The sequence below is a fragment of the Medicago sativa genome, chromosome 7 (genome assembly GCF_051527215.1).
Source record: "Medicago sativa cultivar Bolivia chromosome 7, Bolivia_mono, whole genome shotgun sequence".
Classification (NCBI taxonomy): Eukaryota; Viridiplantae; Streptophyta; class Magnoliopsida; order Fabales; family Fabaceae; genus Medicago; species Medicago sativa.
This window is the reverse complement of record NC_140755.1, coordinates 104,979,187-104,992,566: the sequence shown is the minus strand read 5'-3', so window position 1 is coordinate 104,992,566 and position 13,380 is coordinate 104,979,187. Positions and strand designations below refer to the sequence as shown.

At 37.4% G+C, this 13,380-nt stretch overlaps 2 protein-coding genes across 2 annotated transcripts; both read left to right on the top strand.

Moving 5' to 3' along the window:
- Positions 1-5,742: 5,742 nt before the first annotated feature.
- Positions 5,743-6,771, top strand: LOC146911771 (uncharacterized). Its single transcript, XM_085727003.1, has one exon. The coding sequence runs from the start codon at positions 5,743-5,745 to the stop codon at positions 6,769-6,771; it is 1,029 nt and encodes a 342-aa protein (XP_085583129.1).
- A 4,031-nt stretch (positions 6,772-10,802) lies between these two features.
- LOC146911770 (ion channel CASTOR-like) lies at positions 10,803-11,714 on the top strand. The gene is made up of 2 exons (XM_085725671.1): positions 10,803-11,061; positions 11,293-11,714. The coding sequence occupies exons 1-2, from the start codon at positions 10,822-10,824 to the stop codon at positions 11,509-11,511; spliced, it is 459 nt and encodes a 152-aa protein (XP_085581797.1). The 5' UTR covers positions 10,803-10,821; the 3' UTR covers positions 11,512-11,714.
- Positions 11,715-13,380: the final 1,666 nt, after the last annotated feature.

Below are 13,380 nucleotides of genomic sequence, written 5' to 3'. Positions count from 1 at the left end.
CTTTATTTAATTATGTGATATGTTGATATTTTATTGAGTGGCTTTATTTTATTATTTATTAGAGTATATTTGGTGGGAGAATATATTTAGTGGAAGAATATATTTAGTGGGAGAATATATTTAGTGGAAAAATATAATTATTTAGAATAATGAGGCTCTGGGGCAGAATTGGAAATAAGGGAAAATAAGTAGGTTAAGGATTTATATATAAAGAGGAGAGTCAGAGTTAGAAAATAAGGATTACGTGCAAACTGTTTTTGGGAGAAAGAGGAGAAACTTAGAGAAAGAGGAGAAACCTAGAGAACAGAAGATTAAGTCTGTAGAATCTTTGTAATCAATCAATCTAAGGTAAGGGTGGGACTATCATTCAATAATCTTGAGTCTATGATTCTGAAAATTTAATTTAACATGTTGTAGGTTTAGTTTTTGAGAATTGGAGAATTAGGGTTAAGAGTGATGATTGATGATTTATGTTATGTTGTTGTTGATTTGTGGTTATTGATGATTGTTGTTGTTAATGTCATATTATGAATTGGGTATAAATTATGTTGAGTTGTTATTGTTGATTGTGATGACTTTGAATGACTGTGAAGTTTGAATAATATAAGTTGCTTTTCCTGATTTTTTCTTATCTCTGTCCCGAATTTTGAAATAGAAACTGGTATTGATCGGTACAGAATTGGTCTTAGGTGTAAACACAAAAGTTGTAGGTATGGATGTTAGTTTTCTAATGTCGTTGGTCTGACGTCAAAATGATTTATAGAACTTGAGTTATGGTCAAATTACTGCACGTAGGTCACAATGAATTTTTATGGACTTTCTGCACAACTTTTTCGATTTTGAAACGAAAACTGGTATTGATCGGTACAGAATTCGCCTTGGGTGTAAACATGAAAGTTTTAGATAATTTTGTTAGTTTTCCAGTGGCTTTGGTTTGACGTGAAAATGACTTTTAGTTTTTGAATTATGATGAAAATACTCCGCGGAGGTCTTAGCGAAATTCTACGGTGACAGCATTCTCTGTTTCATGTTTTTGCGTCTTTTTCACACGTCTCTGTTTTAAATTGGTCTTTGATATAAACATGAAAGTTGTTGATAATTGTGATATCTTTCTAGTATCCTTGGTTTGACATGGAAATATGTTATGTATAATTTATTATGTTTTTACAAAATTGCATGATGAATTGTTGATGTTTGAATACGATGTTATATGATGAATTGTTGATGTTTGAATATAATATTAACGATAATCTGTGAAGTTGTTATAAGATGATTTAATGTTGTTACTAATGATATATATATAATCGTATATGCATTATGTGAATTATAAGTGATGTTTTGAGACGATGATTACATTTTGATATTGTTATATCTTGAGATTATTGATGTGCTGCCATGTTGCTGTTTACTATTGATTAAAGTTGCATGTGTTGGTCTAAGATGTGAGATGTTGATCCAAATTATTGGAGTCATATAAGACGTTCATGTTGTCTAAGTTGTAAGATGTTGAGTCCATGCATACTCATTTAAAGACGAGGGCTCATGCCCTAGGAGCTTTTGCTCAATAAAGACGAGGGATCATGCCCTAGGAGCTTTTGCTCAATAGTGACGAGGGCTCATGCCCTAGGAGTATATTTATGCTCAAAAGCGACGAGGCTTATGCCCTAGAATGGTACCACATGCATGAGTAAAATGATAAAGTTGCATATTCGAGTTAAGTTGCATTGTCGAGTCAAGTTGTTAAGTTGATTTATGAATTGATATTGATGTTGATTATGAAGTTGATTATGATGATGATAATGATGCTACATTACCATTGTTATGATATGTTGATGATGTTTATGTTGTTAAATATAATTGTTGAATTATATGCTTAACATTATTGTTTGTGAATCTCACCCCTTCTGCTTGGAAATGTTGCTCTTCGTATGAGTAACTTGCAGGTGATCGAGAATAAGTAGCTGTTGATTGCTGTCGTGAGTGGCTATCTCTCACTGTGTCTTTAGGTGCTCTGATACGTAATAGAATGGGAACTTTTGTGGCTATTTTCTATTCCTTACATACTGCTTATGATTTTACATGACTATGATTTAGTTTTTGGATTATTACGAGATGTTTTTATGAGGCCTTCGTGCCAAGACTAATTATGTTGTTGAATTAAAATCCGCTGCGAAGTTTTTGAATATTTATGTTGACCAATTTATGAAGGATGAATTGTTGTTTATTCCATTTATGATTTTTAAGAAGTGCAGCATTCCGTTTATGTTGAATGACTCTGATTTATATGTGAGATTTTTATGTTGGGAAAACGGGGTGTTACACTCCACAGTGCTATTATGATTGATCTAATTAGTTGGACCAGTATTGGTGCTACTACTTAGGTTCATGAACAAATGCGACACTAGTTATTTTTTAAAGCCAGGGTAGTTTAGTAACTTTCATCCTCTTATTAGAATCAAAGAATCAAATTTTTATCTTTATAATAATTAGGATTAGAAGTAGGTATTAAATGTACCAAATCATAGATTAGGATCAAATTATATCAATCAGCATTTAGTGTACATGCTATTACAAATATTGGTGGCAGTGGTATGATTTAGGCTCAAAGAAATCACAAATTCAACATGGTATCAGTGACCTTTAGGCGGTTTCTACTCCCAACTGCCTATCTGTTGTTGTCCTCTGCCGCTATAGTCACACTCACCTCTAGGTGCTTTCTGCTTTCAATCATCGCGCTCCTCTTTGCTGGTGTGAACTCTTTCATCACTGGTCACTTTGGCCGCTAGTCTGCTGTTAGGCATACTGCCACCACCAGGATTGGAATCACTCGATCTACACATCCCTGTAGTTTTGTCCCTAGGCAATAAAAAAATTTCCTCATTCACTGGTCTGCGACTCACCAACTTTGGCATTGATCTCTCCTCTTGGCTGATCCTTGACTCCCTCCAATGAATCATATTAGAGCCGACTTCTCTTTCCGCTGACGATCATTCCAGTGGTGCCTATTCATCCCACACATGAATTATATTAGTGGCAATTCCCTTCCCACCAATGATCATTTGCTGGAAATGCATGGTTTTCTTCTAACAAGCTTAAGCTTAGTAAGCTTTGCTTGAGGGGGAGTGTTAAATTCAAATAATCAAATAAGTGTATTTATTATCATGTTTATAATCAATCATTAACTGTACAATTATCATAGATTCAGATTAGAATTAGCATTTATTATATTTATTGTATGTTATTTTAAATAGAGGTGAGGGTGGTCTGGTTTAGACACACAAATTCAACATGTCCTTTTGTATAGTTGTGAGAACTGATACCAATTATTGTATATGGATTATGCAAATTTTGGTTGGTGGATTCTGGATATATAACTATGCTATTGATCCTGCGAAATTGATTTGTGGTTACTTTTAGAGTAGACTTTGTCAAATTTTAGACAACTCCTGTGTTCAATTATTGACGTGCTTTTAGTCAATTTTAGTTGTGCTCTGATCACAGTCTAGGAGTTGGTCTTGACATCGAATATTGCAAAATTGCCAATTGATGTTTATTTTTGAACTTATGAGCCAAACTCATGGTGATTTTGTGTCTATCTCTTGTATTACTCTCTCTCTCTCTCTCTCTCTCTCTCATCCTATATATTATTTCTCTTTCATCTTTCATGAAATACACAGAATTATACCAACGTCACTGTGACTTTCCCGCCTTAAAGTCACTGAATCCCAATCTATGAGTTTTCTGCTTTCAACCTTCTGGGCAAGGTTGCATTTGAAGGGGGCGCATATTGTTAGGATAGAATAGTAGAATAAAACTGATAAACGAATTAGAATGCATTTGTTTACCAAGGTCTAACAGTGATTAGTGATTACTTTTACATACTGAAAGACTTGTAAAGCCAAGGAAGTCAGGTTTTTATTTTATTTTGAGGATGGACGAGGCAGATTAAATGATATGGTTCCTTGCCCCGTTTCCTTTTTGATTTCAGGTATGGAGGGGAAGCTTACCAAAAGACTTTGTTTTTCCGAGGTATGTAGAGATAATACTTTTTTGCGACTAGAGGCGTGATATAGAGGACATGATCATGGTAATGCTGCTAGAAATCTCCTGTTATGGTCCCTGACTTTCTTTGTTTTTATTTGTCAATGTGCTTGAAGGGAGCATGAAAGGACTGTTTATTTGCAAATATATTTAGATTATGTCTCTCGTGTATATAAATGCTTGTACACTCCTTGTTATTTGAGTGATAAATATTTAGCTCAGATTTATGTTGGTATCTAGAGCATGGTTTGAAAAACACAGTCCTGTGAGCTTAGCGCCGCCCAGTTTCAGTTTTGGTTTCTGTTATCGAAGGAGGAGCCATAATCCAATCCTCCCTTCATTCCCACATCAGTTTATTTGCTCTGTGGGCGTTAATACATTTTTTGTGACGTCTAAATTCCATCTTTTCCTTTAGGTTCTGGATGCATCTCTGGCACATAATTCAGAGCTTTGGATGTTCAATGATGTTCCAGAAAAGGAGAGGGAAAAGAAGTCAACTGATGGTGACCTAGACATAAATCGGTTGGAAAACATAATACTGGTTAATCGTGAGGGCAATGATGTTATACGTCGTCACTTGGAAAGCCTTCCGTTGGAATCATTTGATTCAGTAAGTGACTTTTATCACTTTTTCCCTCTATAAAATGTATTACTGCATGATCTTCATTCTTCATCAAACATAATGTAAGGGATGGAATGGAACCACCTGTGGCTTCTGTCATAGTATTTACTGTAGTGATCTTTCAGCAACAACATAATTGTACTACTAATTAGTTAGTGGCAAGTTTGGGTTAGACTTAGAGTAAAACTGTGATATGGTGAAGTATTTGGAACTTATTTGTTCAATTACAATGTATGCAAGTTGATTATGGTGGAAATTCTGCTTTTTGCAGATACTGATTTTGGCAGATGAATCCGTTGAGGATTCAGCAATTCAAGCTGACTCTAGATCTCTTGCCACTCTCCTTTTAATTCGTGACATACAAGTGAGTTTCCAATCTACAAAATTTGAGCTTTGATTTGTTATGGCAACGTCTTATTCTGCTATCCTACAAACATCCCAGTCTTTAAGCAGTATATCATGCACATAACATAGCATTTGATATCAATTGAGAATGACGATGTTTGTGCATAAGTCTATAGGTGATTCTCTATGGTTTCATCTTTGGGCTTTTGGAAATTTTGCTCGTATGCTAATGCTGGATGCACATTAGATACATATACTGAAATCCTCATGGTGTGGAAGCTAATGCACATCGTGTGATTTCTGATAGAGACTTGAGTCAAGGGGTGGACTTAAGTAGTGGGCCTGCACCAAAGAAATGGAGGGTCTACACAAGGAAGAAAGGAAAAGGAAGGAATGATGACATGGACAAATGATAAGTTTGAGGGTCTGCCTATTTAAGGGAAAGGAGTCAGAGAGAATAATCATCCTTGTTTTCTGTTATTGTAGTGGGGTCACTTTGTTAGTGATTTTCTTGGGGAGCACTGCGTTGCTTGGGGCTGATAGCTACACACTATCAGTTTGTTATTTGTCTTATTCTCTTTATTACATTGTAACAAACTCTTCCATTATCACAAGTACTAGATTATTCCTCATTTCTATTATTCTTGTTTACTGTTACATTCATAAATTCATACTCTTATCTATCAATTGGTCCGACCTGCCGGATCCAAATCACCACCGTATCAGAATAGTAGATGCCAAGAAAGCCTAGAATGGCAGATCGTGTTGATGCTTTAGAAGAGCAGATGGTTGGTTTCAAAACCACACTGGAAGCTTTAGCTCAACAGATGCAGCAACAAAGTTTGATTCTCAGTGAACTAAGCAAACAAATTGGTCTGAAGGGTACAACTCAGGAAAGCAATTTTTCCACGGGAGAATCCTCACAAGGGGAATCTCGTTTATCCGGGAAGAAGGTGAAGTTACGGGTGTTCGAAGGCGACGACCCAGTTGCGTGGATTACACGAGCTGAGATCTACTTCGACGTGCAGAATACCACTGAAGAGATGCGTGTGAAGCTATCTCGCCTGAGTATGGAGGGTTCAACCATTCATTGGTTTAACCTTCTGATGGAAACAGAGGACGATTTATCCTGGGAAAAGCTGAAGAAAGCTTTGATTGCGAGGTACGGAGGAAGGAGGCTGGAAAACCCTTTTGAAGAATTGTCTACGTTGAAGCAAACTGGGAACGTGGAAGAATTTGTGGAGGCTTTTGAGCTTTTGTCTTCGCAAGTTGGTAGGCTTCCAGAGGAGCAGTACTTAGGGTACTTCATGAGTGGATTGAAGCCGCAAATCCGCAGAAGAGTTCGCACATTGAATCCTCAGAATAGGATGCAGATGATGCGTATTGCAAAAGATGTGGAGGAAGAGCTTCGTGAAGATGATGAAGAAACAGGACGGTATGTTAGCAAAAAGGGGGTGCAGGACAGATCTGGGAAAAATGATTGGGCTGGATCTGTTTTCCGGAATCGGAGCGGGTTTAACCCGAAAGACCTCAACCGTCCAAGTGGATCAAACCCGACTCAGAGATCTGGGTCAATTGGGTCCAATTCTTCTCCAACTTCGTCATTAGCTTCTACTGGGAAAAAAGGGGAAAGTGACGCGAGATCTGGACGATGGAAGGGGGTTCGCAGTATCCACTACGATGAGATGGCTGAAAGAAGGGCGAAGGGCTTGTGCTTCAAGTGCGGAGGCAAGTATCATCCTACTCTCCACAAATGTCCTTAGAGTTCTCTGCGTGTTTTGATTTTGGGAGAGGGAGAAACTCTGAGTGATGATGGTGAAATCATTACGATGGAGAAGACTCAAATAGAAGAGGAAGCTGAGGATGTGGTGGAGTGTAACTCCATGGGAGGATATCGCACCATCAAAGTGGAAGGTAAGATTGGGCATGTGGATGTTTTAGTTCTGATGGACAGTGGGGCTAGCCATAACTTCATCTCTCCCAAAGTTACTAATGCTTTAGGGTTAGAGATAACACCAGAACCTGCACGACGCATCAAGCTTGGAGATGGTCATAAGGTTGCTTCCCTGGGCATATGTAAGGGCATTACTGTGACGATGGGAACAGTACAAATTCTCATTGATGCTCTGGTTTTGGAGTTAGGAGGCTTGGATTTGGTACTGGGAGTGTCCTGGTTAAGTACCTTGAGAGAAGTAATTATGGATTGGAAAGCTTTATCTATGCAATTCATACACCAGGGTCAGATGGTGAAGTTACTGGGACAAGGTAGCAATCAAGAGGATCAGGGTTATCTCAACACCTTCTTGGCTGACAAACAGAGCAGAATGGGCACAAAGTGGTGGTGGTCTCAGCATCAACAGTTGGAAGATGCAACAGTAACAGTTCCCACTGAATTAATTGGAATCTTGGAGCAGTTCCCTGCAGTGTTTTAAGATCAAATCCAGCTGCCCCCAGAACGATCTCAGGTGCATCACATCAAACTATTCCCAAATCATGGAGCTATCAATGTCAGGCCTTACAAGTATCCTCATCACCAAAAGGAAGAAATTGAAAAACAAGTGGCTGAATTACTGCAAGCAGGAGTTATCAGACCTAGTATGAGTGCTTTTTCCAGTCCAGTAATTTTGGTTAAAAAGAAGGACAAGACTTGGAGGATGTGTGTGGACTACAGGGCTCTCAACAAAGCTACCATACCAGATAAGTATCCTATTCCCATTGTAGATGAGCTGTTAGATGAATTATATGGGTCTGCTGTATTCTCTAAAATTGACCTTAAGTCAGGATACCATCAAATTAGAGCTCATAATGATGACATTCCCAAAACTGCTTTTAGAACTCACAATGGTCATTATGAGTATTTAGTGATGCCTTTTGGATTAATGAATGCCCCAGCCACTATGAATGACATTTTTAGACCTTTTTTGAGAAAATTTGTTCTTGTCTTTTTTGATGACATTCTCATTTATAGTAAAAACATGCATGATCATCAAAGTCATTTAAGCCAAGTACTTTCTGTTTTGTTGGAACATTGTTTTGTGGCTAATCAAAATAAATGTAAATTTGGCTGCAAACAAATTGATTATTTGGGACATATAATTTCTGGTGAAGGGGTGGCAGTGGATCCAGCAAAGGTCAGATGCATATTGGATTGGCCTGAACCAAGAAATGTGAAGGGAGTAAGAGGCTTCTTGGGACTCACTGGATACTACAGGAAGTTTGTCAAAGATTATGGGAAACTGGTCAAACCTTTGACTGAATTGACAAAAAAGGATAACTTTTCCTGGGGTGCTGAAGCAGATGCAGCTTTCAAGCTCATGAAGGTCATCATGACTTCTCCTCCTGTGTTGGTGCTTCCTAATTTCTCTATGCCCTTTGAAGTAGAGTGTGATGCAGCAGGAAGGGGCATAGGAGCAGTCTTAATGCAACAAAGAAGACCAATAGCTTATTTCAGCAAAGCCTTATCTCCAGGAAATTTGGCCAAGTCTGTGTATGAAAAAGAGTTGATGGCTTTAGTTCTTTGCATTCAACATTGGAGACATTATTTATTAGGGAAGCAATTCACAGTCTTCACTGATCATAAGAGTCTCAAACACTTCCTACAACAGAGAATCACCTCTCCTGATCAACAATGTTGGTTAGCCAAGCTGCTTGGATATCAATTTGAAGTAAAATACAAACCTGGGTTGGAAAATAAAGCTGCTGATGCTTTATCTAGATGCTTTGATGATGCTGACCTGAATACTCTCATGTATTATCCTCAATGGAATGATAGCAAGAAACTATTAGAGGAAGCAGCTAATGATCCAACAATTCAACAGAAGATTCATGAAGTGTTGAATGATCCCACATCCAAAACTGGGTACTCTGTTAAACAGGGAGTGCTGTTTTACCAAGATAGATTGGTTATTCCTCCAAATTCTTCATCTATTCCTCTTCTCCTTGAGGAGTTTCACTGTACACCTTCAGGAGGACACTCTGGATTCTTAAGAACCTATAGAAAGCTGGCTGACAATATCTATTGGGTGGGCATGCAGAAAACAGTTAGAGATTTTGTAAGGGCTTGTGATGTCTGTCAAAGACAAAAATATGCTTCAACTACTCCTGGGGGCCTTCTACAACCTCTTCCCATTCCTAATGGTGTATGGGAGGACCTCTCTCTGGACTTCATCACTGGTTTGCCTAAATCTAAAGGCTATGAGGCTATACTGGTGGTAGTGGACAGATTGTCCAAGTACAGCCATTTTATATTGCTCAAACACCCTTATACTGCAAAATCCATTGCTGAAATATTTGCTAAGGAAATTGTGAGACTACATGGAATCCCTAAATCTTTGATTAGTGACAGAGATCCTATCTTTGTAAGTAATTTTTGGTTGGAACTATTCAAGCTTCAGGGTACCAAATTGCAGATGAGTTCTGCTTACCACCCAGAATCTGATGGGCAAACTGAAGTAATCAATAGATGCTTGGAGGGGTACTTAAGGTGTTTTGCATCTGAGCAACCAAAAACCTGGTCTAATTGGATCTGTTGGGCTGAATTCTGGTACAATACAACATATCATGTGTCTCTTGGTAAGACTCCTTTTGAGGTGGTCTATGGGAGGCAACCCCCTAGTATTCTGAGGTTCCTTTCTAATGAAACTAAGGTTGCAGCAGTAGCCCTGGAATTGAGTGAAAGAGATGAAGCTCTCAAACAGTTGAAAATTCATTTACAAAGGGCTCAAGAACAGATGACTATATATGCTAACAAGAAAAGAAGAGATGTTAGTTTTATAGTGGGAGAATGGGTTTTTCTAAAATTACTCCCTCATAGGCAACATTCTGTGGTTAAGAGGATAAATCAGAAGTTGGCTGCTCGTTTCTATGGACCTTTTAAGATTGTAGCTAAGATTGGAGAGGTAGCTTACAAGCTGCAATTACCTGATCAATCCAGAATCCATCCAGTATTTCATGTTTCTTTGCTTAAGAAGGCTATAGGGGATTACCAAGTGCAGGGTGATCTTCCCAAGGATTTGGAGATAGAAGAAGAAACTGATGTGTATCCTGAGCAAATCATGGGAACCAGAACTACTGTTAAGGAGGGAGTGACTGTGCAGCAAAGTCTTATTAAGTGGAAGAACAAGTCACTTGAGGATGTCACTTGGGAGGATAATGCTGTTTTGAAGGGCCAATTTCCAGATTTTTGCCTTGAGGACAAGGCTGATGCTAAGGAGGAGGGAGTTGATAGAGACTTGAGTCAAGGGGTGGACTTAAGTAGTGGGCCTGCACCAAAGAAATGGAGGGTCTACACAAGGAAGAAAGGAAAAGGAAGGAATGATGACATGGACAAATGATAAGTTTGAGGGTCTGCCTATTTAAGGGAAAGGAGTCAGAGAGAATAATCATCCTTGTTTTCTGTTATTGTAGTGGGGTCACTTTGTTAGTGATTTTCTTGGGGAGCACTGCGTTGCTTGGGGCTGATAGCTACACACTATCAGTTTGTTATTTGTCTTATTCTCTTTATTACATTGTAACAAACTCTTCCATTATCACAAGTACTAGATTATTCCTCATTTCTATTATTCTTGTTTACTGTTACATTCATAAATTCATACTCTTATCTATCAATTTCATTACCCTTTGTTTATCTACAATTGGATGATCTTGTATGATTTTGTCACATGAATATTATGAGACCGGTATCTTGATGGATTTCTTTAGGTTTTTCCTTTATTCTATGCCTTATCAATTGATCCTAGTTTCCTCTAAAAGTTTGAGTTGGATTTGTATATTTGATGTTTGGATTTCAGGCTAGACGTCTTCCTTATCCAGCTATGGCCAGTCAAGCTCATGGAGGGAGCTTCTCAAAAGGCTCATGGATTGGGGAAATGAAGCAGGCTTCAGATAAAACAGTTATAATTAGTGAAATTCTGGATCCTAGGACAAAAAACCTTTTATCTATGTCAAAAATTAGTGATTATGTTTTATCAAATGAACTTGTCAGCATGGCTTTGGCCATGGTTGCAGAAGATCGACAGATAAACAGTGTATTGGAGGAGCTATTTGCGGAGCAGGTACAGCTCTTTTAGATAAACCAAAGGGACAGGTTACATCACATATTTTGTGATTGCATGCATCACATTTATTGTCTTGAAAAGCCTGCCATATTTGCTTTATGCTATACCCTATCTTACACTTCAACCTAGTAAATTTGGATCCCTTACAGTTTCGAGTATCCTGCAATTAAAAATCATTTTCATTGCATGCTTCATACTGATAAATTTTGTTTTCTGGGTTTTTGTCAGGGAAACGAAATGCATATACGGCAAGCAGATCTATACCTCCATGAGAGTGAGGAATTAAGTTTCTATGAAATAATGTTACGAGCTCGGCAAAGGAGAGAGATTTTGATTGGATACCGTTTAGCGAATGCAAAAAGGGCAGTTATTAACCCCCTAGCAAAGAGTGACAAATGGAAGTGGTCGCTCAAGGATGTTTTTGTGGTGATTACTGAAAAGGAATGACAAATTGGTGGACAAAAGGCAAATGAGGATTGCTATGGACACTATTTCTAATACTCTCTCTAACACACTCTCTTATTGGTTGAAAATATGAAATTTATGTGGGTACCACACATTGGAAATGGATCCCACATAAAGTGGTGAGACCTACATGGATTTGACCCAATAAGAGAGTGAATGTTAGAGAGAATGCTAAAAAGAAAGTTGTCATACCCCAATTTTTGACCTAAAAGTCCTACATTCATACACCGACACGTGTCGTTTAACCCTGATTAGTTTCCGATTTCTCAGTGAAAAATTCGGCAGAGAGGTATTTTAAAATACCTCATGTGGTTCCGAGTCAGGCCCTCTTCTCTCTATCTTTTTTTTATTATTTCTTTAGTCTTTATTTCCATCTTTTAATTTTTATTTATTTTTATTTTTATTAATTAATTAATTTTAACTTTAGTTTAATTTAGTCATTATTTCTTTTGTTATTTAATTGTAGATAAATCCAAGTTTTTATTTTCTTTCTTCATTTGTTTATTAATTAGAAGATAAAATCCAAAAAATATACATGTTTATCCCTTTGTATTTTTTACCTTTTATTTTTTTATTTTCATTATTAAGTGTTTAAGTCCAAAAATAGTCCAAGTTCATAACAACAGCTGTCCAGTGTCATGCTATTCCAATCCAACTTTCACCAAGCCTCATCTGCAGCAAATTTTCAGGAACAAACTTGTTTTCCTTCTCCCCGAGCCAAGGCATTTGGTTTCCTTTTAAACCTAATCCTAACGCTATAAAAGAAAAAAAACCTGCTGAACAACACGGGGGGGACACACACATTGACTACCGTAATTTTATTTTAGGGTTCTACTTGATACTTCCCCAAGTTTCATGTTTTAATTTTAGTTCTATGCACATGTCTTGATTCAGTACCATATATTCCATTAAAGTTTCATTATTACCTTTGTTGTTGCTATTCCATGAGTACTGCTACGTGTCCCATGAATTGGTTTATACACCTACATGTTTCAATTCCCTTATTTCTTTATTACTACACATATGATTTCATGCTGCCGTGCCTTTAAATTCCATTCCCATAATTTTATCCCAATTCCCTTTATTTCAAGTGCTGCTACGTTTTATTTTTATTGATTCCAATTGAGTTTTTGTTTATTAGTCAATATCACTGTTGATGCATCTGTTATTCCATACTTTCATTTTCCCGTTGATGCGTGATTGAATTAATAATATTGCCGTTGATGTGCCTTACGTTGTTGCTACTTTGTTTCATCGTTATTGGCGCATAACAACACTGTTTTGTTCAATTCTAATTCCTTGTGGTGCTATTCTTATTTTAATTTTTTCTATGGCCGTAGTTACTCTTTTCTGGTAACGTACTCAGCTTTTATACATGCAAACCGTGAGCGCATAATACTGCTGCATGAGTATTTAGTTTCAAATTCCATTGATAAAATTCATTGATGTGCTTGTGTATGTTGCTGCCTGTACTTATTATCCCTATTGTGTTGCTTTCATGCTATTATTGGTTTAGTTTGTTGTGTTTTGCAGTACGGTTCCTTGCATAGCATTTCACCTCGGTTTGTTTGAGGGAATTGACAGAATTGGTATCTCCTGCCGCCGTGGCTGGCTGCTCTCCAAAGTCAAAGAGTTTCTATCATAAGGAGAACTGATGGCCCCTTTACATGCATTTTTATTTTGTTCCTAGTTTGTTCACAGTCCATGCATTTTAGTTTCATTTCACTGCGTCTCATTTTAATTCATGTTGCATTCCTTTTCATTTTAGCATCTTTAATTGTCAATCATTTATTTTATTTGCCATTTAGAATGTGTAAATAGGCTTTAATGTAATTTATTTATTCTTTATTT

Bases quoted from the DNA above. Each gene is read 5' to 3' on its own strand.
- LOC146911771 (XM_085727003.1), top strand. From the start codon at position 5,743: ATGCCAAGAAAGCCTAGAATGGCAGATCGTGTTGATGCTTTAGAAGAG.
- LOC146911770 (XM_085725671.1), top strand. From the start codon at position 10,822: ATGGCCAGTCAAGCTCATGGAGGGAGCTTCTCAAAAGGCTCATGGATT. The intron at 11,062-11,292 runs GTACAGCTCTTT...GGTTTTTGTCAG, and splicing joins AGGAGCTATTTGCGGAGCAG to GGAAACGAAATGCATATACG.